Below are 26,804 nucleotides of genomic sequence, written 5' to 3'. Positions count from 1 at the left end.
ATCAAGAAGGATCAGCCGATTCGAATGTTATCACTCGATTAAATGAGAATTATCAGTGGTTATCAGCTGATAGATATGGGCCAGTAGGGGACATCTGCACCTACTAGTAGACTTAGAAGGCTGTTATCTTCCATCCACATGTTTAATCAGCTATAGATCACATGCGGCTGCGCCTGGAAGTTAACAAGAATTATTAATATTATATCGAATCAGGCAATGCGGTGGCGCAGTAGGTAGTGCTGTCATCTCACAGCAAGAAGGTCGCTGGTTCGAACCTCAGCTGGCTCGGTTGGCGTTTCTGTGTGGAGTTTGCATAAATTGTCCGTAGTGTATGAGTGTGAATAAGTGTTTATGGGTGTTTTGCAGAAATGGGTTGCAGCTGGAAGGGCATTCGCTACATAAAACATATGCTGGATAAGTTGGCGGTTCATTCCACTGTGGCTACCCCAGAATAATAAAGGAACTAAGCCGAAAAAAAATGAATGAATGAATGAATGAATTAACGTCTACTCTTACTAAACCCAACCATCACAGTAATGTAAAAATAGATCTGGAGTCTTCTTTATTAGTATAGCTGATTAACCACGAGAATTATTTATATTATTTATAAAATTTCCCATTATGTTCACGTGGGTTTCCTCTGGGTGCTCCGATTTGCTGTCCTGGCTGTATTGAGTTTGCATGTCCTCCTCATGTTCACTTGGGTTTCTGGGTGTCCACATGTGATAAAGGTTATTGGATCTACTAAATTGTCCATAGTGTTTTAATGACAGAGTGTGTTGGTGTTTTCAGAGTAATTGGCAGTTCATTCTGCTGTGGTGGCTCCTGATAAAGCAGGGAATATGCCGAAGGAAAGAGAGCTAGTGTTATATTACATTTCCAATAACAAAACTACAGCCATGGGCTTATCTTACCAATCATCTTGAACTTTAAAGCGTGATTTATTGTGGTTAATGCTACTGAAGAAGTAGCTCAAACTCACACTCATTCATAAAAGAAAGAGGCGAGAGCCACCAAATCTTTAACGAGTTTAAATATAAAGTAAACACAAAAAAAGTAGCCATCTGGAGCTCTAGCTCTGGTCTCAACATTTGGTAAACACTCTCTCCACTATCATGGCTCTTATCATCACCCACACTTGTCACCTCTACCAAGCTGACCAATCACAGATCTTGAGCTCTGTGTCATCCTGATGTGTAGTTGCATTTTTGGAGTGGTGCACATCAGGGACCACGTCAGGGTATGGTGAAGGGACTGTGCGAAGGCTGTGTTGGAACTACCATCTGTGCTCAATGCAGATGTAGAAATTGGCCTTTAGGCCCAAGTTACACGTCTACTAGGTATTCTTCACTTGAGTGATCAATGTACAAAAGCAGAAGTACAAATTGTTGTTGGTGAACAAACAGCTGATCTTGATTGTTTGGTACTATCTTGTGACTACTAAATAATAATAACAAGAAGCTAAAGGTTGTTGACGAACTTTGATGTTGGCTTGAGAAAACCAGCTTGACAGTGCTGAGAGTCAAATGCAGTTGACAGGAAGCAGAGCAGTAGCAGAAGTCACTGTGCCACCGACGATGTTGCATTTTATTTACGTCTTCTATGCCCTTTTGCCAAAGCGATTAAACATTTGAGGATGTAGAGAAAGCAACCAGGTGGAGGGAAAAGTGAAAGAGCATGTAAAAAGAAAGCACTTCAAAAAGCAGCAGAAAAATGTCTTGTCTATTATCTTCAGGTCAGTTTTTATCTGTAACACTGTCGTATTTTCTTTACCGCTAATATACAGTTTGCTAGAAGTGTTAAATTAGTTTAGTGCTCCTACTATCCACATGCACTCAGACTTGCACTGGAAAAATGGAGCCATATTTTGTTGAAAATATAATGCTTAAAAATGATTTATAATAAAACTGTAAGTCTAATAAGTCTTATATAAAATAATAATAATAATAATAATAATAATAATAATAATAATAAAGTTTCAATAGTATAGCAGTACGTTTGCTTTCTCAAGCCAACATAATAAGAAAGAGTGTAGGATGCATCAGCCGCTTGATAAGAACAATTTTACTTTGTGCAAGCTTTACTTTAATTTAAGAGTTAGTAAATTATAACAGCCCAGATCAATATTTTGTGTCTAATTGTGGATTCGCTGCAAATATTCATGTAATAAACTGGACAAGGAACATCCAGTCAGTTGTTTTTGCACAGAGCCTCTGACTTTTTTAATTAGCTTGTTTATCTTTTTAAAGCATTTTCCCCTTCCAGGAATACTATAACAAACATCAAGCAATACCCTGAGCTAACATTTACAGCTTGATTGACCAATATGCGATTTTGGTAAATGCTGATATTGAGAAATCAATCTGGCTGATATGAGGCCAATATAATTAATGTGCAGTAAATGAGAGACATACAAAAAGTGATGAAGCTAAATAAACATGCATTACACATAAATACGTATTTAATACTAAGTTTAATAAAACTATTTAGATATGTATTAAAACTATTTATAAAAATTATTTGTATTTTATTTAAATCTGTTACGTTATATTATTGGATGTTTCAGTCACATAATTCATTCCTGCTGCATTCACAATTAATAAACAAATAACTGAATGTCAAAAACAGTGTGTAAATCCATATATTATATGTAATATACATATATAGTTTACAGAGCTACATGTTGTTTTATGGGGTAGGCCAATAGATATATGGAATAGTGCAATGAAAATAAATATTAAAAACCTGATGGCATTTAAGTACATGTTAGTTAGAAGCATATAAAGTTGATGCCAGAATTATTAGCCCCCCTTTGAATTTTTTTTTTTTTTTTTTTTTTTGATATTTCCCAAATGATGTTTGGGCTGCAGCTCTGATGTCCAATAGAACTGTTCCAAAAAGACTTTCACCAGAGTGCCATTTGTAACACAACATAGTGTTATGTTATAAAGTGTATAATGATTGGTCATTTTATCTGTGCGGTACTGGATTCATGTTTCAGTGACTTACTGTATCTTAAAGAGGAAAAAGAAATGCAGCATTTAGGCCCCACAGAAAGACATATCGGTTAATGCATAATAAAAATAATACTTCCAATAAAAATAAAAAATAAAAAAAAATCAGCCACTATGATATATCAGTGAGCCACTTCAATACCTGACATTAATCGGAAACACCGTACACTAGGGTTAAATACTGTAACATCTAGTTCATCTTAAAAAAAGTGAACTAGGACTGTACAAAATATCTTGTATCGTCAGATTTATAAAACTTGGCTTCTTTTCCATTCCAGTTGATAGATTTTGGATTTAGCTTATTTGTTGAAAGAAAAAGCCCCACACAGCTTGAAAGTTCCCTGCTGTCTCCCTGTCTCTCTTCTTTTACTGTCATTAGAATATGAGAGTTTGCTGACAGTCTCAGAAGGATTGATTCTCAGGGGCTCAGGACCCCCGTCATTCCTCCAACCTCCAAATCTCCTCCCTCAAACTCACTAGTGTTTGATCTTGGTTTTCCAATGTTCCCGTGTCTGCTGTCATTATTCCACTTCAGCTCTTCTTTCTTTCTGCAAACACTTCTGTATTGTGAACGTTTTTCATGTATATAGATTTTTATTATTATTTAATTTGATTTGTGTGAGTATTTGTTCCTTCTCTGAACATTTGGAGGTCATTCAGTGCACCGTGTGTTGTGTCTGCTGAAACTAGCTGGAGAGTGAATTGTTCATCTGCGTGTGAAATATAATTAGATTTGACTGTGCCTGAAATGATCAAATTTAATAGGATGCTGCTGGACTGTGCTAACTCGGGTTCTTTCACATATTCATATTCAAAATCACACTCAAAGATAGAGAGTGAAAGTCATTTATCATATTTAAAAATCCATAATATGAGCATTTTACTGTGTATCATGCACTTAACACATGATACACATTAAAGTGCCCATATTATAGATTTTTAAATATTGCCTTTCAGGAAGTTTGTAACGCAGATCTCAGTGAATTTAAAACACCCAGCTGAGTTTTAAATCTGCAAGTGAACCTTGTATGAAGTTATTGACTCTCAAAAGAAAGACTTGACTCAGTCATTCTTACATGTCATCCTTCAAATGGATCTTTAACCAATTTAGCGTCTGAGTAAAACATTGCCTTTCCCAGAGATGGGTTGCGGCTGGAAGGGCATCCGCTGCGTAAAAAAATTGCTGGATAAATTGGCGGTTCATTCCGCGGTGGCAACCCACGATTAATAAAGGGACTAAGCCGACAAGAAAATAAATGAATGAATGAATAAATAAAACATTGCCCACTCACTTACACACACAGACCTGTAAAAACTTGCATCACATCCAAAAGATGCTGTTCTCTGCACTGTGAGGGAAAACATGAGGCTAAGAGGAATCAATTGTTAAAGTTTATTTTCACAACAATACCACAGTAAAGCCCCAACCTTGTGCTGTGTTCCTGTCATTTTAATGATGATTGCTATGATTTGCTGACCATTTGTTGTTTAAGCAGGGATAAGTAGCAAGGACCGTAGATGTACATTGGACTTTGTCAGACTTTGGCAAGGACTTTGTCAGTAGCCAGTTTATTTACATTTGGATTCCTTCTTCGAATCACAACCTGTTGCCTAAGTTCTCTCTTCACAGTGTATAGGTTTCTGTTTAAAGAGCCCCTGTTATGGGTTTTTGAAAATGACCTTCTGTGTAACACAGCTCTAAGTGAATGAAAAAAATCCAGCTAAGGTTTAAATCTGAAAGTGCACAGTGTTTAAAGCTTTTGATTTCCTCACCAAAATAGTCGACTTAAAGACAAATAAATTAATCGTGTTGGGTGCAGATCTTTTGCCAGAATGCACTGAAGTCAATACGGTACATCACCAAATATGTAGTATCGGATATGGTAAAGCATGAACGTGCTTCAGACACTAACAGGGTGGCGGGGGATCACTGGACTAATCATGACACGAAGATGATGAGCACTAACAGATGGAGATTCAGCTGGGAGGAATAAAAGGTTAAAGTTTATTTTCACAACAATGCCACAGTCTAGCCAAACTAGCGCTGTTTGTTCTTGTCATTTTACTGATTTTTTATACAATAGCCTACCCTGCAGCAGGCGATTCATTGGCTATTAATAGCTATTAGAGAATGGAGCAGCAGATACTATTATGAATGGGAGCTTGTCAGACTTTGACAGGGACTTTGTCAGTAACTTTTACAGTTCATATGGACCAGTTTTTTTCATCCCCTGTATCAGAACATGTAAGTGTTTTCTCTAACTTGCAAAATATGTGTTTAATAGTGAGTTGTAACTTGTAATCGCTTTGCGAGGCTTGTAATCACTTATCTATTATAGATCAGTGCTTGTAATGCATCTCTCAGGTTAAACCTTCATGAGGCTATTCATATATTGTGTCCAAACCACATTGAAAACAAGATGTGTGCTTCTTCCTTTAGCGATTCTAATGGGCTTCTGTACTCGAGATCCTCTGCCGTTTGTCTTTGCTATGGCCACCATCAGCTGTTTCTCAAATGTGCAATGCGCTCAATTTTGAAAACAGTTCAACTTTTGCCACTGTGTGGATTAATACTGAATATGTGTTATTGTTATTACTTGGGGTTAGGGTTAAGAATAGAGTAATATGCTGGTGTGTAGCTGCACTGCTTTATTGCATCTCGCATTTGGCTCTCACATACTCTATGCTACTTCATAGCTGTGTTGGGTGTTTCTCTCTGTCGTGTGCTGAACTCGGTCAATCACAACAGACTGGGTCATCGGACCAATCAGTGCAGATTAGCCTCATGCAAAGGAGGGGTTTAGGAAGAATTGAAGGAATCATGGGAGTCGTTGGGATAATTAGGTTAAAATAAAAGCAGATTACAAGACAATGCAAGAAGTTTTTTTTTTCACCTTGCATGCATATCAGCCTGTTGTTGGAGGCACCCAAAACCAAAATATGACTTTGCATAATGCATAATAGGGGTTTTTACTGACTAAAAGCAGCTTAGATACAGTAGCAGAGCACACCTTATCGTTTGCGCAAGCCACTGTCAAAGTTCAAAATATTTGTAAATTTGTGCCACAAAAATCTTTTGATTAATACTAAATGTTTGTTATTGTAATTAATTCAAAGAAAAATATTATTTTATGAGAAAGAATGATGGAATACTCTGGTGTACAAATAGTAGTGCTTTATTTATCCCTGCACTGGATTCACATACATAAAATGGCTGCTTGTTTCTACATTTGAGCTGTATTCCAGTAATGGTGGTGGGCATTTCGTTTCAGGAACACACTGCACTGCACTGTAGACCAATAACAAGAGACTGTGCAACTGTGCAAGTTCTAGGATAAACAAAAGAGTGACAGATTTTTACGTTTTAATTTAAACTCTAATTCACAGATCTATCTCACTGCAATTCGTAACTTTTTGATTTAGTGGATAATTTGTATGAATTTGTACCATCTCATTCGTACAATTGAATAGGATTTGCTCATCCCCCAATGACAGTTGGGTTTAGGGCATACCTGTCAACCCACCCGTTTTTCCTGGCATTCTCCCGTATTTTATAGTTCTATCCCGCTATCATCCCGTAAAGGTATTTTCCCGTATTTCTCCCGTATTTTTAGTCTTTGTCTGAAGAGTGGCAAGAAACATTAAAGAGCCGAGCTTCCCTATACACAACTCATTCCGCCGAACCACCAGGGGTCTGTGATTCTGTTCTGTGCTTTCGCTTTGTTTAGGGACGAAAACACTTTGAAATAAATACAAAAATGGCGCGATTCTCCTTCCTTTTCATGACAGGTGCCATCACCCCTCCTATGCAATCCTCAAAACAGTCATATAATGGTGCATGACTGTCAGCTGACGCGCTGCATAGTGATAAATAGATGCTGTTTCCCAAACAGATTCTGTACACGCCATTTGAAGCGGAGCGAAAGTCTGGGTGTGTGTCTGAACAGACATATACACATAATGAATAATAATATCTAAAGGTGTTGATCTTGCTGAGTTTTTTTTTTTTTTTCAAACACATCCAATTTCGTCTTAAAAGAGCATAAAAAGTTAGGAAAGCAGTCGAATGCCTTCATTATAAGGTTAAATGTGTGCATTTTTAAAGTGACACCTAATCAAACGAAAAAAATCTAAATAAATAAGAGATTCATTGGTTGCTCTTTAATCAGAATGTGTAAGTTATTGAGTGAAGAAACGGCTAATGAGATTTGATAGCTTGATTCTATTTCATTATAACAGCTATTAATTTTAATAAGCTGAACTGTTTGCTAATGTATATGCTTATTTTTTTCTTTTGTAAATAATAATAATAAAACATATTACTGACCATTTAACTGTTTATTCACAATAAAACAGCTCCAAATGAACATATTTAGTAATTTGGGGATTTTTTAGAGGAGGAGGAGGGGTTGGGGGGTTGGTGGGGTCTCTTATTATGGTGGGCAAATCCCTTATTTTCACATCCTAATGTTGACAGGTATAGGTTTAATGCCACGCCTCCTTTTAAAAACCTTACATTTTCATACAACAGACTTTCATATCACTGAGCCACTAAACTGACAAAACGTCAAATATTTACGTTTCCTGCTGGATATACTGTATATTGCACTACCTTTTTTGTACTGTCTGTTGTCATGCTTATTTCTTTCAGTCACTAAGTTTATTTTATTATTTCATGCGTTAAATTATTATGAATTCTAATTCAGATACTTTGCAGAGTGTATCTATTGGAGAGGGGTCTGGTTGCTGACTTGGTGCAGTGCAATCTGAGCGGCATGCAATGCTTTTTAATAGGCTCACCCAACCTAACCCCACCCCTAACCCTATCCTCTCACAGTGACATCATAGCTCCATTGAGTGCATTGTGTCCGATATTGCATCTCTGAGATTGCATCATAATGACAGCATCCAGACACTGTGGATCTACACTACCTGACAAAAGTCTTGTCGTCGATCCCAGTTGTAAGAGCAACAAATAATAGCATGACTTCTTGTTGATCATTTGGAAAAATTATAAACTAATTAAAATAAGCATAATCTAGAGGCCTTTGCCTTTTGTTTAAGCCACTTCTGATACCAAATGATCAACTAGAAGTCAAGTTCTAATTTGTTGTTCCTAAAACTTGGACAGGCGACAAGACTTCTGTCAGAAAGTGTAGTGCCATAACGAATACAACATTAAAAATGGGTTGAATTATAAACCAAAAGCAAATAAAGTGTGCTTCTTCTATAATATCTAAAGCTGTCAGCATGATTTCACCAACTGAGTGGCTCACTTATCACTTTTGAAAAACACTCTGTATGATGCTGAATCTGTTAATATAGTAAATATCTAGTTTACATCATGTTCAGGTATCCAGTGTTTTGTAATAAATTGATTCACCATTGAACTTGATGAATGTGTTCTGTGCTCATTGTGTTCAGTGCTAGTGTGCTCAATGCTGTTAAACTTGTTTAAATAGAAACCTATTAAAATGCTTTTCACATTGTGCACACACACACACACACACACACACACATTTCAACTGGGCATTTAAAATAAGCTGTCAAAGTCATGAGATAAGAGTGAAATTGTCTTCATAAGGTGAAGTGTATCACAATATGCACAATATTGCAATTTTATTCCAGTTTCATCCAAGATAGAGGTGGGGATATCTGAGTTTAATAGTGCTCAGTTAAACTTGAAGGTCAGATTTTGGTGATGCCATGGGAATGACTTGTAAAATCTGTTTCATTTCATGCGCTTTTAGTTAGTACAGTGTTCTTCAAAATAAGTGAAACCATAAGCACTCATTGATACATGAACAAGACTTGTATTTTATTTTCGTATCCTTATAGTATAAATTATATTATACTAATTATACACTACCTGACAAAAGTCTTGTCGTCGATGCCAATTGTAAGAGCAACAAATAATAACTTGACTTCTTGTTGATTATTTGGAAAAATGGCAGAAGTTAGATTTTTTTCGATGAATCATCTGGAAATGCATCGCAATCATCACGAATACTGCAGAAGACCTTTTGGAACCCGCATGGACCCAGGTTTCTCACTGAAATCAGTCAAGTTTGGTGAAGGAAAAATCATGGTTTGGCATTACAGTCAGTATGGGGGCGTGCGAGAGATCTTCACAACATCAATAGCCTGAGGTATCAAGACATTTGTGTTGCCCATTACATTACAAACCACAGGATAGGGCTAATTGTTCAGCAGGATAATGCTGCTCCTCTGATTTAGGCTCCACATCAAAGTTCCTGAAAGCAAAGAAGGTCAAGGTGCTCCAGGATTGGCCAGCCCAGTCACCAGACATGAACATTATTGAGCATGTCTGGGGGAAGATGGAGAAGTCGCTAAAGATTAATATAGAGAATATTGATGAACATCAGGAGTCCTGCAAGAGCGCTTTCTTTGACATTCCAGATGAATTTATTAATAAGTTATTTGAGTCATTGCAGAGAGGTATGGATGCAGTCCTCCAAGCTCATACACAATATTAATTCTTTTTCCACTGCTGCATTACTTTATATTTTTTGCTGTACATTATTTATGTTAGGTGATAAGACTTTTGTCAAAGCAAAGTCAGACCTTGCTGTCCTAATTAAATAATAACAAATCAAGGCATGATCAGATTTTATTTTAGTAAAAAAAGTGTAATCTAGAGGCCTTTGCCTTTCATATAAGCCACTTCTGATACCAAATGATCAACCAGAGGTTAAGTTATTATTTGTTGTTTCTAAAACTTGAATAGGCAACAAGACTTTTGTCATGTAGTGTATGTTATGGTATGTTGCATGTTCACACAATTTTTGCATTGCAATACATAAATATTCCTTAAAACTCAGCTCAATGTGATTCTCGCTGGTTGCAGCGGTTTTGAAAATTATGTCAAGTGATGCATATAGCCAAGAGGTTATAAACAGGATGGAACAAAATTTCAGACATTGTTTTTAAGTATGAGATTGTCTGCAACACTAATAATTAAAAACATTATTTATATATATATTTATATATAAATTTTGAAATATATATATATATATATATATATATATATATATATATATATATATATATATATATATATATATATATATATATATATATATATAATAAAATTAATAATAATAACAATAAAAAGAAGAATAGACAATGAACATGTTTTCTCTGGCATGTCTTTTTTTAGATGTATTAAAAGAAAGGCACAATGAAGAGAAACAAAAAAACGGTAAATTAAATGATGATAAAAAAAAGTTCACTCTCTCCTCATGTTTCTAATCTTTCTGTCTCTGCAGGTTAGCTCTGTATGTCTATGAATATCTGCTGCATGTGGGAGCTCAAAAATCAGCACAGACATTTTTGTCAGAGGTGGGTGAACTGCATTTTCAATAAGCATAAGTTTGTATGTGTATGTGATGGTCAAGGTTGTACAGCAAGGCTGCACAGTATATCATTTCAACATCATTATTGAAATGTGCACATTTACAAAAGTCAAATTGCAAGGTATGCAATGTTGAGTCTAATTTATAGTTGACCTGGAGCGACAGAATTGCATTTAATTGTTGTATTTATATAAAATGTATACAATTTATGCAAAAAAAAAAATGCTTTTACTTAGATATTTTTCTTTTATCTTTTTGTCCAAATATCAACATTTTAAGGAAAAAAAACAAGACATTTTACTTTTATAATTTTGGATAATTTTACTTGTTTTCACGAAAAACTCTTAATTTCAACGTATTTCTTCTGAAGCTAAAAAGCAAAACAATATTTTTTTACTTTTGTCATTTTTTTATATTTGGACTAGAAACAAGACAAAGCAGAGTAGGAAAAGCATCTATTTGCATAGTGATTTTTCAATTTCTGTACCAGAATACTGTTAGACTCCCCAGAAAAACCATCAAACAGTGCTATTCAAACTATCTTGTGAAACTGTATTGCAGAAAGACCAAATATTACAATATCAGATTTTTCCAATATCGTGCAGTCCTGGTGTACAGTATCCATGATGTGTATTTTGTCATCAGAACAGTATGCAACTTTGACTGTGCAAACAATCTTGTTTTGGAGCTAATTAGACTGGACACACTTTATTTTAAGGTACAAGTCCTTATTCCCTTATCCCCAAAACCATTAGTAGTTGGGTTTAGGGATTAGGTAAGATTAGGGATGTAGAATAAGAGCATAGTATTTAAGTACTAATATAAAAAATTAATAAGCAGGAAATAAGCCAGTAGTTCATAGTAGGAATTGGTAAGTAAACTAAAGTGTTACCCTTATTACAAAAAAAAAAAAAAACTGTTGACAAATATGAGATCATTAAGTGAGAAGTTTAACTCTGTTTCAAATGAGTGCAAAAACATTGTTGTTGCTCATAACTTTTAGAGATAAAACACATAGACAGTGCTTGTGTCAGATGTGTGTTTGCGCATGCTATAAACTGTACTGATTGTGCATTTGACTTTGTGTATGCTAATATACACACAGAAAAATACTTGTTGGACCTCTTTAGGATGTAATCAGTTCAGGCAGTGTTTAAAAAACACTTAATGAAAAGCATCTTAAACAGGGAATATTGAGGCTGTACCATGGCTGAAGCAGGAGCAATGATATTACATAGTGACTAGAAAGATTGCAGCCATGAAGAGAAAGATGATTTAGAACTATTTTCAGGTGCTGCGTTATATCATTGCACCTGCTACAGGCAGTAAACGGCCCTAATATTCCTTACAGCAACCTTTCATTTTTCATCAGACTAAGTACTTACTATAACTACAAAAGAGTCAAGCATTTTTTAAGAAAATTATTAAAACTCTGGTTATTTTTAAGTGATAAGCTAATGGTCAAATCCAAGTTGATGGTGTATGCTAAGCTAAAAGAACTAACAATTCTGACTTTAATTGTAAATGAACACATACAACCCCTTACAGCAGGGGTCTCAAACTCAATTTACCTGGGGGCCGCAGAAGGCAAAGTCTGGGTGAGGCTGGGCCGCATAAAGGATTTCACAAAAAAAGTCCTCAAATGTCATTATTAACAGTTTTAATTATTTCTTCTGAACATGAAGTGTCCTGAACATTAATAGAACATTGAGTGAAGATTATGAACAGTTCTTCTGAACATGGCATCTTTTGCCTACTTCTTGCTGCCAGAGACTTGACAGCGCTTCTTCTCACAAATCTGAACCACATTTGTCTTTAGAGCGGAAGCAGTTGAGACCCTCATTATGGCTTGAAGATGATCATCATTAAGTCTAGACCTGTACTTTGACTTATTGAAGTCCTAGGGAAAAAAGTGGGGGAACTCACTCAAAACTTCTATTCCCTCGCCTAAAAAAAAGGCGTATATATGTATAAATAAAACACCCCCACCCCACTCCAGTCACATCAGTCTGTACCAGTCTGTATCTACCTATAATATCAACACAATCTCAGGCACGTGCACACATAGGGCTCAACCTGTGCAGAGCACATGCCCTTTTTAGTCTTGCATAGAAAGTGCCCTTCCAAAATGATCAAAAGTGCCCCCGCGACGCGACACACCCTCGGTCCCGCCCTTCAGTAGGCGCGCGATAACACCGCTGATCAGAACGCGCACGACCGTGCATTGAGTGACAAGCGCGCTGTGTACGGATAGAATCAGCGGAGCGGGGAGCGCTCTCTCTCCCCGCTCCGCTGACTCTGTCAGTGTACAGCGGTCGGCGCGGGCCACAAAATATTGCACTGAGGGCCGCAAATGGCCCGCGGGCCGCGAGTTTGAGACCCCTGCCTTACAGTCTCCGATATGTTACCAATTACAGACCAGCACAGTACAGAATACACAAGGAGAATAAATAGGGAAGACAAACCAATGAACAGACAGTCGTACAGGTGAAAATAATAATTACAAACAGGATAAAGCTGCCATCACACTGGGCTTTTCCTCCCATAGACTTCAGTTCCATTCGCGAATGCGTCAGACCGGAAACGCAGGGTCATGCGTTAAGTTTCGCAGGTTGCTGCAGTGCAAAGTTCAAGCTTGGTGAACTATGACCTGCGAAATCACCTCACTTGACTGCGTGAGACCAATCGAGGATCAAAACATGACCTCTCTGAACAGAAATTTAAAACATGGAGCAGTCGCTCGCTCTTTTAAATGTCTAATAAACTTGTTTAATATTGCATGCTCAAACTCTAATGTGACCGCAGCTTAACAAGGTGGGTGGGACAAGATGCTAGACAAAAGAACACATGGTACAAAAACACAAACGCAAACCATGTGCTCACATACAAACAGGACTAGAACACGCAGCCAATGAGAGAGCTCACTGACAGCGTGCTCACATGACACAGGACACTAAAGCATGTGGTTAGAATGTAAACATGAAACCATGTGCTACTAAACACAAACACAACAGAACGCAAGACACAAGCACACGATAAAAAAAAAGATACTTACCGTGCGCTCACATATGCAATGTAAATGTTCCCTCTCAGTGCAATCTAACACCAATTAGATTGAGACGCTGAGAATGAACATCACGCTGCAGACAAAACAAACACAGACACCAGGACCAGAACGCGCATCCAGACCATGTCCGGACCTGGTTGCGCATGGTCTGAGCGCAACCAGGACAGTGCTCATACAAGAACAGACAATCATAACCGAGTAAATCCGTTATTCTGAGTTCATAATAGTGCAAAAGGTGATGATAGTAGTTAAACATGGCAATTTGTTAATCTTTTAGGTTGCTGAGAGAATCATTTGCTCCTTTGTTTTTTCCGGCTTCCCCTTTGTTTTTTTTGCACATCAGTCTCTCGTTTGTCCATTGTCCAACAAAAAGTTTGTTACTTCAAATATAGCACAAGCCAGGAAGCGAAACTGCTTGCGCTTCAGACCACCTTGTAAACAACTACAGGGCACAGAGCAGATTCTGCTCTTCTTCTTAGCTTTGTGGCTGTTCATCAAGATGACAACATTTGTTTGACCATGCCTCGTTATTATATGTATATATTATTTTGGTCTAATATATCGGCTGTGTATTTAAAACATGGTGGTTCCTTTGTTTTCATTTTGGCTTGTTGCAAGAGTGAGTGTTATATCTCTGTAAACCAATATTGTTCAGCTGCGCGTCTAGCTCCGCCTTTTGTTGTGCTAAGTACCCTTTGTAAAGGGTACCCAAAAAGTTGTACGGTATGGTTTGCTGTTAGGTGCCTTTTGACAGTGGAAACGACCATAAAAGCATACCAAACCGTACTGTACCACTCAGTGGAATTCTCCTTCACGTGAACATGCAAAATGAGGAAGTTTTGAGCCTATTTAAATGAGCCTATTTTCTAAAAAGGTGGAATGTTCTTTTAAGGTGAAACAAAATATATATTTTTAAGGCTTTCAACACTGTTCCAATTAAATCCTGACTGTTCTCTGATCACAGCTTAATTTAATTACAATGGAAACAAAATCATCTTGGCATAAAAACTAGGCAAACCATTTGTTAAACAGCATGCAGATGCAGCAGGGAGTATGCTCATTTACACAGATTATAATAGTACTTCGTGTTCACTCTGAAAATCAATGTGTTTTTCCACATTCATGAAGTCTTTGTTGATGATAGCTGGTTGTGAAAGGCCTTTGGATGACCTAATACAAAGATCGGACATTTCCAGACCCGTTTGCATTGCAAACACAATTCATCCATCAGCAAGCAATATGTTTTACCTCTCTTCTGAAGGGCTTGTAACAGAGCACCCTTTGTTAATAGCTTGTCGTTCTCTCGCGCTGTGTTTGGGAAAGAGATGTTTATATCTGTGTCCGCGACAGCTCGCTTACTGACAAACAGGATCGCTGACAAGATACAACTGAACAGTAAAAGTAAATGCAGATGCAGATGAGTGCTGTAGCTTAGACTCAAGTAAATATTTGTGAATGTCAAAGGAATAAGATCAGATAAATACTGGAAGAGAACACAGAGAGAGGGAGAAAGAGACTGGCACAATCACAGAGGAAAAAACACAACAGCTGAAAAAAACAACAATCCAGACAGTGCTGTCGTGACTCTGACCAGCGTCTGTGACTAAGCCGCCCGCCCCGTCCATTGTGGCCAGTTTCCTCTGTGACTCCTGTCTTTTGCCACCCTGCTCATGTAACCAGTTCACACTGGACTCGAACCCAAAAATAGCCGTGGCTCTCGCAGCAGTGGATTGAGATAATGTTGGGCACACCCGTGTTGTTTATGGCGGCTGTCGTCAGCACTTTAATGTCTGTAAACTCATCTCACGTGGCCACTGACGAAAACTGATGATCTCATCAAGATGGATGGTGTTTTTCTTTTCCTGTTTAGTCTTTTGAGGAAGAGTTAAAAGTGTGGAAGGTTTTTGGCCAAAGTACAGGCTACTTCAGTTCAGACACCACCACTTGAAGGAGACCTATTGTGCAAAAATAACAATTTAAACAGTTGTGTGGCAGCAGTGTGTGAATATAGCCGGCCTAATGGTAAAATTGTATTAATTATATTTATTTTATGTTCCCTTCTGATAAAAACAGTCTGCAGAAACACTTTGATTAAAGTTCTCTCTCTGTACATGTCATCAGAGGGGGAAAGTCCCACCCATTACTGACGATCTCTCCCTCATTAGCATAAACAGCCCTGAGTGAGAAGCATTTGTCCACCATTAGATTAAACTGTGTAAGTTATGGCTGTTTTCCAGTTTACTTTTAGACACCCACTTGCAAACCTCTCTTCACTTTTGGGATCTCAGGAGAATCCCTACTGCCATTTTAAAGTGTGTTCCACTTTATCAAGTTAACTAGAGTGTACATGAACATACCCTTGCTCAGGGGTTTGCGCCACTTCATTTAAACCCATTCAGATGTTTCACCATACCAACATAGGCTCATTCTGAAAATGTAGCCCTATATATATTTCTGGAGATCGCAAATTATGTAGCCAGAAGTATGCATGGCTGCTTTTTATCCTTAAAATAAACTCTACGGGGCGAGAATGTGGTAAAATCTTAAAACATGGTAAAAATCAGGTGAGGGCTTTTCTTTTTCTGGATTGATTTTTAAAAAAATGTCGGCTGGGTGTGAAACTGCAAAAAAACAGCAAAAAAAACGTAGCTTCTCTGACACATTTGGCCTGAGTTGGCCAGTAGTTGACACTTGTGGGATGTATTCATATAAAAAAAATTATTTGTGCTGTATTTTGAGCTGAAACTTCACATACACACTGTGGGGACACCAGCGACTTATTTTACATTATGTAAAAAATGGTTATAATAAGTCCAGTTTAAGGCTGCAATATACTCATGTATTTTTTGTATGTTTGTTTTTTGATTAGGAGCAAAAACAGTTAGACATACTTTTATAGAGGGAAAAGTGTTAGTGGACAATCTGATGTTGTTATGGCTGCTGTGTTGAGTGTAGTGTTTAGATTAAAATAAATATATTACTTTTAAAATGTATTTCACTGCAGATTACAAAATACATACTTTCAAAATTAGTAATTATTTTGTTAAATCACTCAGGAATACTTTGTAACCCAAATTATCATCATCATCATCATAGACCCAATGGTAGCTCAAAGATGTTTAGAAGCCAAAATGATGTCCCCCAAAAATGAGCTTCCCCTGTGTTGGTGTGAATTTCCTCCAGGTACTCCGATTTTCCCCACAGTCCAAAGACACACATGCGATATTAGGGTTGTGCAAAATTCGGTTTCGATTTTGGCTTCTAAAGATTATGAAAAAACATTAATCAAGATCAAATGATTATTGCATCATATACCGCCCCCTTTTCAGATGTACACATTTGTTGCTCTGCAAAGCTCGGTTTCACGTGAAAATGACCAAAAGCATGTACTGTAATGTAACTTTTGCAGCATGCGATCCGCATCATTCATTGATGTGGATTCAAATTATTCATGTTTTTAAAAGAGATCGCATGCTGTTGTGTGAATGCACTCAGCCTCAGAGACACACACCTAAAGTCATCTTAATGTGAGCACTTTAATGGTCAAATACATGCAAATTTGTGTCAAAACGCTGTTTTTAGTGATTATTCATATTAACTCGCATTTGTGTAATAAACAAAAGAATTGAGAATCAAAAGACATGTGAAAGTGAAACCATAAACCAGAACCACACTATTCTTAAAATGACTGCACAGAATATTCCTGATGCCGACTGTTTTATCATTAATCAAACAACAAAAGAAGAAAATCCCTCACTGCTTTTGACTGAAGGAATTTTGTATATTAAGTTTTTTTCTTACAGTGAAGATGCTTAAAGCACAGTTTGTTTAATATTTTTATTCGATTGTATTTATTTATTTTTATTCTGTTGTATGCATTTCTCTTTCTGAATTTACAGGGAGGGAAAAAAAATTGTATATATACTGTTGAAGTCAGAAATAATAGCCCTGCTGAATTATTAGCGACCCTTTCCCCCCCAATTTCTGTTTTATAGAGAGAACATTTTTTTCAACCCATTTCCAAACATAGTAGTTTTAATAACTCATTTCTAATAACATTTATTTTATCTTTGCTTTGATGACAGCACATAATATTTTACCACATACTTTTCAAGTATTTAGATTAAAGTGCGATTTAAAGACTTAATTAGGGTAATTCTGCAACAGTAGACAATGTTCTGCAGACAATCAAAAATAAGTATTGCTTAAGGGGGCTAATATATTGTAATAATAAAAATAATAATGACCTAAAAATAGGCTTCAAAATATTATACCATCTTTTATTCTAGCCGAAATAAAACAAATAAGACTTTCTCCAGAAGAATACTGTAAAACTCCCTGCTCTGTTTAACATCATTTAGGACATATTTATTTTTAAAAATTCACAGGAGGGTGAATAATTTTGACTTAGACTTTTAATTGTTTTGCATAATCTTGATTACAATTATTATTAAAATAATTGTAATTATGATCTTTCCTATAATTGAGCTGCCCAATGAAGTATAGGTGATTTGGGTAAACAAAATTGGCCAAAGAGTATGAGTGCATGTGTGAATGGGAGTGTGTATGGGTGTTTCCCAGTACTGGGTTGAGGCTGGAAGGGTATGTGCTGCGTAAAACATATGCTGGATCAGTTGGCAGTTTATTCCGCTGTGGCAACCCCTGATAAATAAGGGACTAAGCCGAAAAAAAATTTCCTTTTTGCCAAATTTTATTTGATATGACATGATTCAGTTCATTCTTTGACTTTGTTTAAAGTATACAAGAGGCTTTAAACTTGTTTTTTTGTATATAGCTTCTGAACAGCAGGTTGTATCAATAGGTTGTGATCCTACAGTTTGAATCTCAATAATTACCAATAATTTTACAGTAGCATGAGACTGTAAAACTGTGTTTTCAAGTAGGATTACAAACTTAAATTTCTACAAAAAAAAATAAATAAATAAAGATTTCTGTATTTCTCCCAGTTTTGGAATTTAATTGACTGAACAGAGGAAATTTCTAAGTCCAAAAAGGCAGAGCTCAAAGGTGCTCAAAGGTGGCCAGAAATAGGATTTACAAAAAGCTTGTGTTGGCAAGCTAGTTTCAAACTTCTAAAACAAACTTTTCTTTGGCCTGATGTTCTTGAAAATGATCTCATCCTAGTTTGTTCTTTGATTTCTCAATACACAGGTGTACTAAGTATACTCTATTTGAAAATGTACACACATACATTTTAATTTTTTTTCCAACTAATTTCTTCAAATTGGTTTTATTTATTTATTACTATTACTTCCTTCCTTCCTTCCTTCCTTACCTACCTACAGTAGGAAAATAGGAATTATATTGCATAAAAGGTCATATATTCTGTCTTTCTTTCTGGAAGACTTTGATTTGTGGAGGTGTGCCACATATAAGCTGTCAGTAGCTACTTTATACAGCTGACTCATGTAATTTCATAGAAAAAAAGTATCAATTCACCCTGATATGCCTTTATTTACAGACATAGCATTATGACATTTTTGGCCTACAATTACGTATGTCGTACAGTACGTTAAACAGTTATATTTATTAAAATTATATTTTAGTCACCAAACATTTAGAAATTGAAGGATAATACAATTAAATTTAACTAAATATTTCAAAAAAACATTTACAACCCACAAAATTTCTACAAAATGTTTCCATTTCTTGATTCTCTTGATTTGTATTCTTTTTTAAAAATTTGTATTTAATATTTTTCTATAACATTTACATTTGGATGTACTAAGTTGTTTAATTTGATAAGCTCCAGATTTGTCTTCAGTACTGACTAATCTAATGTATATGCACAAATATAATATTGTATAGCTTCCTACTAAAAATATGATTTAAAAGATAGATTTGTGAGGGGTGTACTTATGTATATGCTGAGCTGTATGTGCCGTCAGGTCCAATACTTTGATCTTCATATTCAGATGACTGTTACTGATCAATCGTGACTAAAGCAAATACATTTTTCCACTTTTTCAGAATGGCTCTTAGTAGAAGCCCTGTGTACTTGGATGGTGTTCAGCACTTTTCCAGAATTTATCTGTTAATATAAAAGCATTATTTGATGTAAAGCCACTTCTTTAAATTGTCCAGTTCCTCCTGTGACATGTTCACACTGACAGTGCTTCAAACAGATGCCAGGTTACAGTTTTATCTCTCAGATTTATTCTGAGCACCATGTTTGACTCAAAGTTCAACTCTCCATGGCAGAATGTGCCCTTAATTATGTTTAACTCACAAAGGGAGCGCAGGTCGACTTGTCAGTGAATCTCTATAACTCTTTCTTTGTTCTCTCTTTTGCTTGGCAGATCCGATGGGAGAAAAACATTACATTAGGAGAGCCACCCGGGTTCTTGCACTCCTGGTGGTGGTAAGAGTATGCAGAAGTTTCAAAATGAATATTTTAAATGTATTTGAGTTGATTTAGATACGATTATAATATGTAGTTGCGTGGCACCTCTAGTTAATTTTAAGACATGAGTGTTTATACAATAGGACTGCATAATATTGGAACGATCTTACATTGCGATATCTTGTTTTGTTGCAATATATCCCGCAATATGAACATCATTCACCAGATGATTTGAATAGCTCAATTTATAAAGATTTTATTTATTTAGATCGACTGTGATGATCAAGTATTTTTCTATGCAGTGCATCTGCATAAATTATAATAAATTACAAGCAAAAGCAAATGCAATACAAAAACAAATGATCATCATTTGTATAAAATAATGAATAAATAATAATATATTTATGTTTTAATCTTAAATAAATGATCTAATCCCACGATGTGACTATTGCAGATTCACACATTGCAATATTGATGCTCATACAATATATTATTTAACCCTAGTATACAGTATTCTTGATGTAATGTCTACAGGTTAAGTTGTCTGGATGTGTGCAGCACATAAAACCATAAAAATTTATAGAATTTTTTAATAGAAAGTACAAAAAACAACACTTGTGTGAATTGGAAACCTGTTATAAATATATAATTCATTACCCTGGACCATAAAACCAGTTGAAATGTATTAATTGAAAATGAAATACATATGCTTTCACTGATGTGTTTGGTTTGTTAGGAGAGGACATTTTTTAGGACAATCTGAGGGTTCTAGAAAAAAAAATGCCTGTAAAGTTGTCCAAATTATGTCCTCAGTAATGCATATTACTAAATATATATATATATATATATATATATATATATATATATATATATATATATATATATATATATATATATATATATATATATATATATATATATATATTTATGGAAGGACATTTGCAAAATATCTTAATGGAAAATGATCCTTGTTTAATGGTCTAATTAATTTTGACATTGACCCATACGTTTTTTGGCAGAAATATACGCTGAATTATTATTTTTTTTAATTCATCCAATTAAAAAATATATATATATAGGGTAATGGTTCTAAATTTTATCACTTGTGCCAATTAAAAATAAATAATTTGTCTTTAACAATATTTTCTATCTTCATGAGAACAATGTCATATTGTTCTTGGTACAAACCACCATACATTTTGTACCATGAACTTGGTACAAAGCATATTTGTTAATGTTAAAGAAAGTCAATTAGTATAAATTATCGTTTTGGTCCAAATAAGAATATATAGCTTTAATCAAAATAACAATTGCCACAAAAAGTTCATTCATCCAATTTAATTCTAATTTTAATCATTTGAGCGAATGAAAAATACATAATTTGCCTTAAACAATATTTTTTAGGTCCATGAAGGTCCATGAAAGTACAACACATATTGAGTTTGTTTAATACACATGCACTGGCCTGTGTGAGTAACCTTAAAATTTTTGATTGTTCAAAACACATATTTCTTAGTTGAGCTCTTAATCAAAATAATTTATTATTAACTATGTTTTGAACTTAAAATATATTACTTGAAAAATAAAACAAATAATATTAAACTGAAATAAAAGATACATTTTAGTTGGATGAAGTACTGATTAAATTTTTTTTGTCAGAATTATACAATATTTAATGATGTTTAACAGAGTACAGACATTTTCACAGTATGTCTGATAATATTTTTTCTTCTAGAGAAAGTCTTATTTGTTTTATTTCGGCTAGAATAAAAGCAGTTTTAATTTTTTAAAACCTATTTTAAGATCAAAATTATTAGCCCCTATAAGTAATTTTTTTTCGTTATTCTACAGAACAAACCATCGTTATACAATAACTTGACTAATTACTTGACTAATGTATGTATATATATATATATATATATATATATATATATATATATATATATATATATATATATATATATATATATATATATAAATATATTCCTCATATATATAAAATATATATAATAACAGTGCAAATCACAGACATTTGCATTTGGATGACATTAATTTTCTTAGTCGGTTGAACATAAGGTGCTTTTTAATTTACATCAAGGTTTTGCATGTAAAACTCCTCAAAAATGTCTTATTCTAGCAGAATAATAATAATCTCAAAGTACATCTGTGCAACAAACAATTCCTCAGGGGAATCCTTTCCCGTCCAAACAGGGTTTTAATTAAGCGAGGACAGTCATTCATTCTCAGACTGCAGAATCAGCCGTTTTTTATATTACGTTGTACATCTTTTATGGCAGCGTTTTCTGGGACCTCTACTGTGCTGCTCCAGAGAGGAGAGAAACATGCGAGCACTCGAGTGAAGCCAAAGCTTTCCATGATTATGTGAGTATGAATACATGTTCACTTTCAATGAGGATAAACATGATTTTGTGCTGCAACTGTGGTTTTACAGCCTGTTCGGCGCGTCTGTAAAACCAAGGTGACCACTGATAAACCAGTGAATGCATTGCAGGCTTTTGTCTTGTAAACAAAATCAGTAGGAAAGCACTGACCTAGAGAACAGCGCAGGGTTGCAGTTGGTCTTGCAGGATAATTGTGAGTGAGTGCGAAGCTCATTGAAGGAGAGCTGAGGTGAGCAGGAGGGGATTGGAAAGCGGGAAGGATGATAAATCGGTGGTTCGTGCTGAAGGCATAAGCAGTGATGTCATACATTTGTGGTCATCTTGGCTAGAGAGGAAGAGGACACCTTGCCCTCTGTTCAGAGTTTGAAAGAGAGAAATGGCAATAGAGAAGCATATGGAGCGTGGTTAGATTAAAGGCTTGTCTGAAAGAATTAATGACACATTTGGATTTGATCAAAATAGCATACTAGACTCATTGTTCTTCTAATACACTGATTAAAACCCATAGCGACTCCACCTACAATTCAGGCACCTGTTTATCTGCCATAAATGATATTGACCAGAACCACCAAGATTAACTGCTGAGCAGCCGCAGCTCATTACAGTAAAAGCCTCCGCTGTTAGTTCATGCTTCAATCATGTGTAGTGCCATGTAAATTCTTATTCATGCATGAAATGTTAAAGACTGGTTGACGCAGTGGCGCAGTAGTTAGTGCTGTCGCCTCACAGCAAGAAGGGCGATGGTTTGAGCCTCGGCTGGGTAAGTTTGTAACGGATCAGATAATACACCAGAGGCGCGTGCATAATAAGGACAGTTTATTGGGTACAGAGTAGAACACAGGCAGGCTGCCGCACGTTGAGCCTAGGCTGTGCGCAGACCTGGTATGGCTTACGAGAGTCCTGGTGGTGACAGGAGCCCGCAGAGCCGGTTGGTGAGAAGGTTGAGGAGAAGAGCTTGTCACCACCGGACAAAGTAGAATGCAGGTGAGGGCTGAGAACAAACACTATAGCACGAAAGACGGGACTCACTAAGACAGGACGAACAACAGAGAGCTGAGTGTAAGAGAGTTATCCAATGACAGCGTTACATACTCCTAGAAGGATATAATAATCTGACACAGAAACAGAGAGCACAGAGGATTAAATAGGGATGTTAATAGGCAACAAGTGGCGGCAGGTGCTAATGCAATGATAGTTAATGGGAAAGACCTGCAGCTGCGAGGCAAAAAGGCAATACAGAGTGATAGAATATAAAGAGAACAGACCGGGCTCATGACTCATGAGTTGGCATTTTTGTGTAGAGTTTGCATGTTCTCCCCTCATTCACAAGGGTTTCCTCAGGGTTCAAAGACATGCGGTACAGGTGAATTGGGTAGGCTAAAATTGTCCATGGTGTATGTGTGTGAAATTAGTGTATGAGTGTTTCCCAGTGATGGGTTGCAGCTGGAAGGGCATCCGCTGTGTAAAAAACTTATGCTGCATAGGTTGCGGTTCATTTCCGCTGTGGCGACCCCAGATTAATAAAGGGAGTAAGCCGAAAAAGAAAATGAATGAATGAAATAATAGCTTCATCTTCTGTATATAATCTTCTGTATATAACAATGTTCTCAAACTCAATTCCTGGAGAGCCGCAGCTCTGCATAGTTTTGCTTCAACCACCTCCAACTCACACCTGCTTTGACCTTATTCTAAAACGCGGAAGTGCGCCTGTTTTCGCGATTGTCTTAGAACTTCCGATTCAGTCGCCTATGGGAGAAATGACTAGGAATAATAAACGGCAGAAAATGGCCAAACTACTTGCTCAACAAACAAATGTTTGCATGACTACACAGACCAAGAAGCATAATATAATAAGAAAATATCAAATTGCAACATCAAGCAGCGTAACGAGCAGTTGTTAACGTCAAAAAATGAATGGAAGTGAATGTGACCGGAAGTCGCGAGACAAAAAGATTCAAATGGCAGCGCCCGCTCGACAGCTGAGAATAAGGTGAATAGTCTATATAGTCTTGAACACCTTGATTATTTGGATTAGCTGTGTTTGATTAGAGTTGAAGCAAAACTGTAGACCTGCTGCCCTCAAGGAATCAAGTTTGAGACCTATGGTATATAATCATAAGCAAAAGGTTTGGTGTTTGGTGACATAAAACAGGAGTAATACTTGATGCCCCCCTACTTTTAAAATGAGAGTGATACTTACTGATTTTACTTCTATTACATGTTTACAACCCATTTAATTATGTGGTGTTGGAGTTTTATTATATTTTATTATAGAATTTCTACTGATTATTACCCTCTACATTATTACATACTCAGCATGTAAAGATTATACAGAACATCCTCATTTAAGATGCATGTCAGCAATGTGAAGTAACTAAATTGTGACGAATGATGCAGCAGCTCACATTTTTAGCCATTTTTAGTGTGGAAATGTTGTCTGCTTTGCTGTAAGTGCTCTTCAAATGATTCTCTCCTGCCTAAATGAGCACATTCCATTTCTCCGACGATCGTAAACACTCTCTATTTTTACCCACTCTGCCTCATTGTGTTCCCAAAGAGAAAGCCAGCAGACAATGACTAGTACTCTGTTGCGTTTTGCCATTTAAAATGAATAGAATGAAGCTTCAGTCACAGTTTGATTTGTTGTTTTCTACAGTTTTCATTTAGTTTCAGTTGTTCATATTTTAAACAGTCCCAGTAAATATAGTAGTTATACCATCTGAGGATTTGGAATAAATGACACTCATGTTTGTTAATACATTACACATTGTGAAATATGAAGTTGAAGCTACAGTCTATTGTACATATTTCTTTTGTCCTCAATGGGTAATGGCATGAAAAAAACTAATTTACTTTGATCTTTTGGTATGTCTTTGTATCATTATATCATTCAGCAAGTTGCCTACCTAAAGACATCTTTTAATAAAGCTTTTATTTAATCAAAATAAAAAAGACTTGCTCTGGAACTCAAGGGGCAAGGTGATGTCACCTATCACCAGTCACTTGCATATTACCACCTCCAGTGCAAGACAGCTACACCTATTTTTGTCATGCCCACAGGTCAACATCCTGGATGATGAACATACTGGTATGTGGTACTGGTGCCTGGTGATCATTCAAGCTAAAACTAGTGCACAACATTTTGCTACGGTTTCCAGGTTTAATGACATGTTAAGCTGCATTCAAACTACAGTTTGAGCATGCAAAATTATGTTGCATGGCAATGCGAAATGGGGCAGGATAAAACAAGGTGATTAGACAATGATAAAATGATTTAAATTTCTGTTCAGAGAGGTCATATTTTGATCACTTATTGCTTAGAGTTCACCAAGACTGAACTTTCGGATACATTGATATGCAAAACTTGTCACATAAGCTTGTGTTTCAGGTCTGTTGCATTCACATGCGTATAAACAAAAGTCTATAGGAGAAAAAGTGCAGTGTGATTGTGGCTTTGGCTGGAAATGATGTGCAACAGGCCTCAAGATGGTGGATGCATCAGAAGTATATAAAATGTATACATACATTAGATAAACCATGAGGTATTGAAGAGCCAGCTCACACTATGGGTTAAAGTAGGTTTTATTTAGTAACACTTTACTTTGATGGTCCATTTGAGTATTAGTACACTGTCTGCTTAATATCTGTTGATACTGCTCTTCAACAGACATTTAACTGACTATAAAAAACTTTGCAAGTACATGTCAACTTACACAAACCCTAACCCCAGTAAGTCTACTTATAATCTAATGAGAATTAGTTGGCAAGAAGATGCAATGCAACTTAAACTCAACAAACAGACCATCAAATTAAAGTGTGACCATTTATTTATTCATTTTGGACAGCAAGAGCTGTAAAATTGACTGTAAAATTGAGAGTATTTTGCAGTATTAAACACATATTTATACTGATTCTATAAGGCTCTCAAGATTCTTCAAAATGAAAAGAATGAACTTCTGAGTTGCCACAGTTATCAGTAGAGGGTGTTCAACGCACCAGCATTTACATTTTAAAAAAGGTTTTGCAGTGTTTTGTCAGGGCTGTCAGAACACACTCTCCATGCCAGATAAACAACACCTAGCTCCAGACGCCAGATCTTGTCAGAAAACCTCTGTTTCTCTGGGTATCTAGACAACAATGGCTATACAGACAATTTTAGCTTACCCAATTCACCTATACCCGCATGTCTTTGGACTTGTGGGGGAAACTGGAGCACCCGGAGGAAACCCAAGCAAACACGGGAAGACCATACAAACTCCACATAGGAATGTTACTGACCCAGTTGAGGCCCGAACCAGCGACCTTCTTGTTGTGAGGCGACAGCGCTACCTATATATATATATATATATATATATATATATATATATATATATATATATATATATATATATATATATATATTTTTTTTTTTTCATTCATTCATTCATTTTCTTGTCGACTTAGTCCCTTTATTAATCCAGGGTCGCCACAGCGGAATGAACCGCCAACTTATCCAGTACATTTTTACGCAGTGGATGCTCTTCTAGCCGCAATCCATCTCTGGGAAACCTCCACACACACATTCACACACACATTCACGCA

At 36.1% G+C, this 26,804-nt stretch overlaps 1 protein-coding gene across 20 annotated transcripts in view; it reads left to right on the top strand.

Moving 5' to 3' along the window:
- Nucleotides 1-26,804, top strand: part of ssbp2a (single stranded DNA binding protein 2a) — a 70,769-nt gene that overhangs the window by 12,122 nt on the left and 31,843 nt on the right. For all 20 annotated transcript variants that reach the window (XR_012405960.1, XR_012405961.1, XR_012405968.1 and 17 more), the window contains exons 2-4: nt 10,304-10,376; nt 19,778-19,839; nt 22,119-22,203. Coding sequence is in view for 4 of the 20 variants with exons in the window: in XM_073950483.1 (XP_073806584.1) it covers nt 10,304-10,376; nt 19,778-19,839; nt 22,119-22,203 (220 nt within the window). In the remaining 16 variants the exon portion in view is untranslated. The remainder of the gene's footprint in view (nt 1-10,303; nt 10,377-19,777; nt 19,840-22,118; nt 22,204-26,804) is intronic.

This window comes from Danio rerio, chromosome 5 (assembly GCF_049306965.1).
Source record: "Danio rerio strain Tuebingen ecotype United States chromosome 5, GRCz12tu, whole genome shotgun sequence".
NCBI classification, from domain to species: domain Eukaryota; kingdom Metazoa; phylum Chordata; class Actinopteri; order Cypriniformes; family Danionidae; genus Danio; species Danio rerio.
The sequence above is the reverse complement of the archived record's forward strand: the minus strand, read 5'-3'. Positions and strand labels throughout refer to the sequence as shown.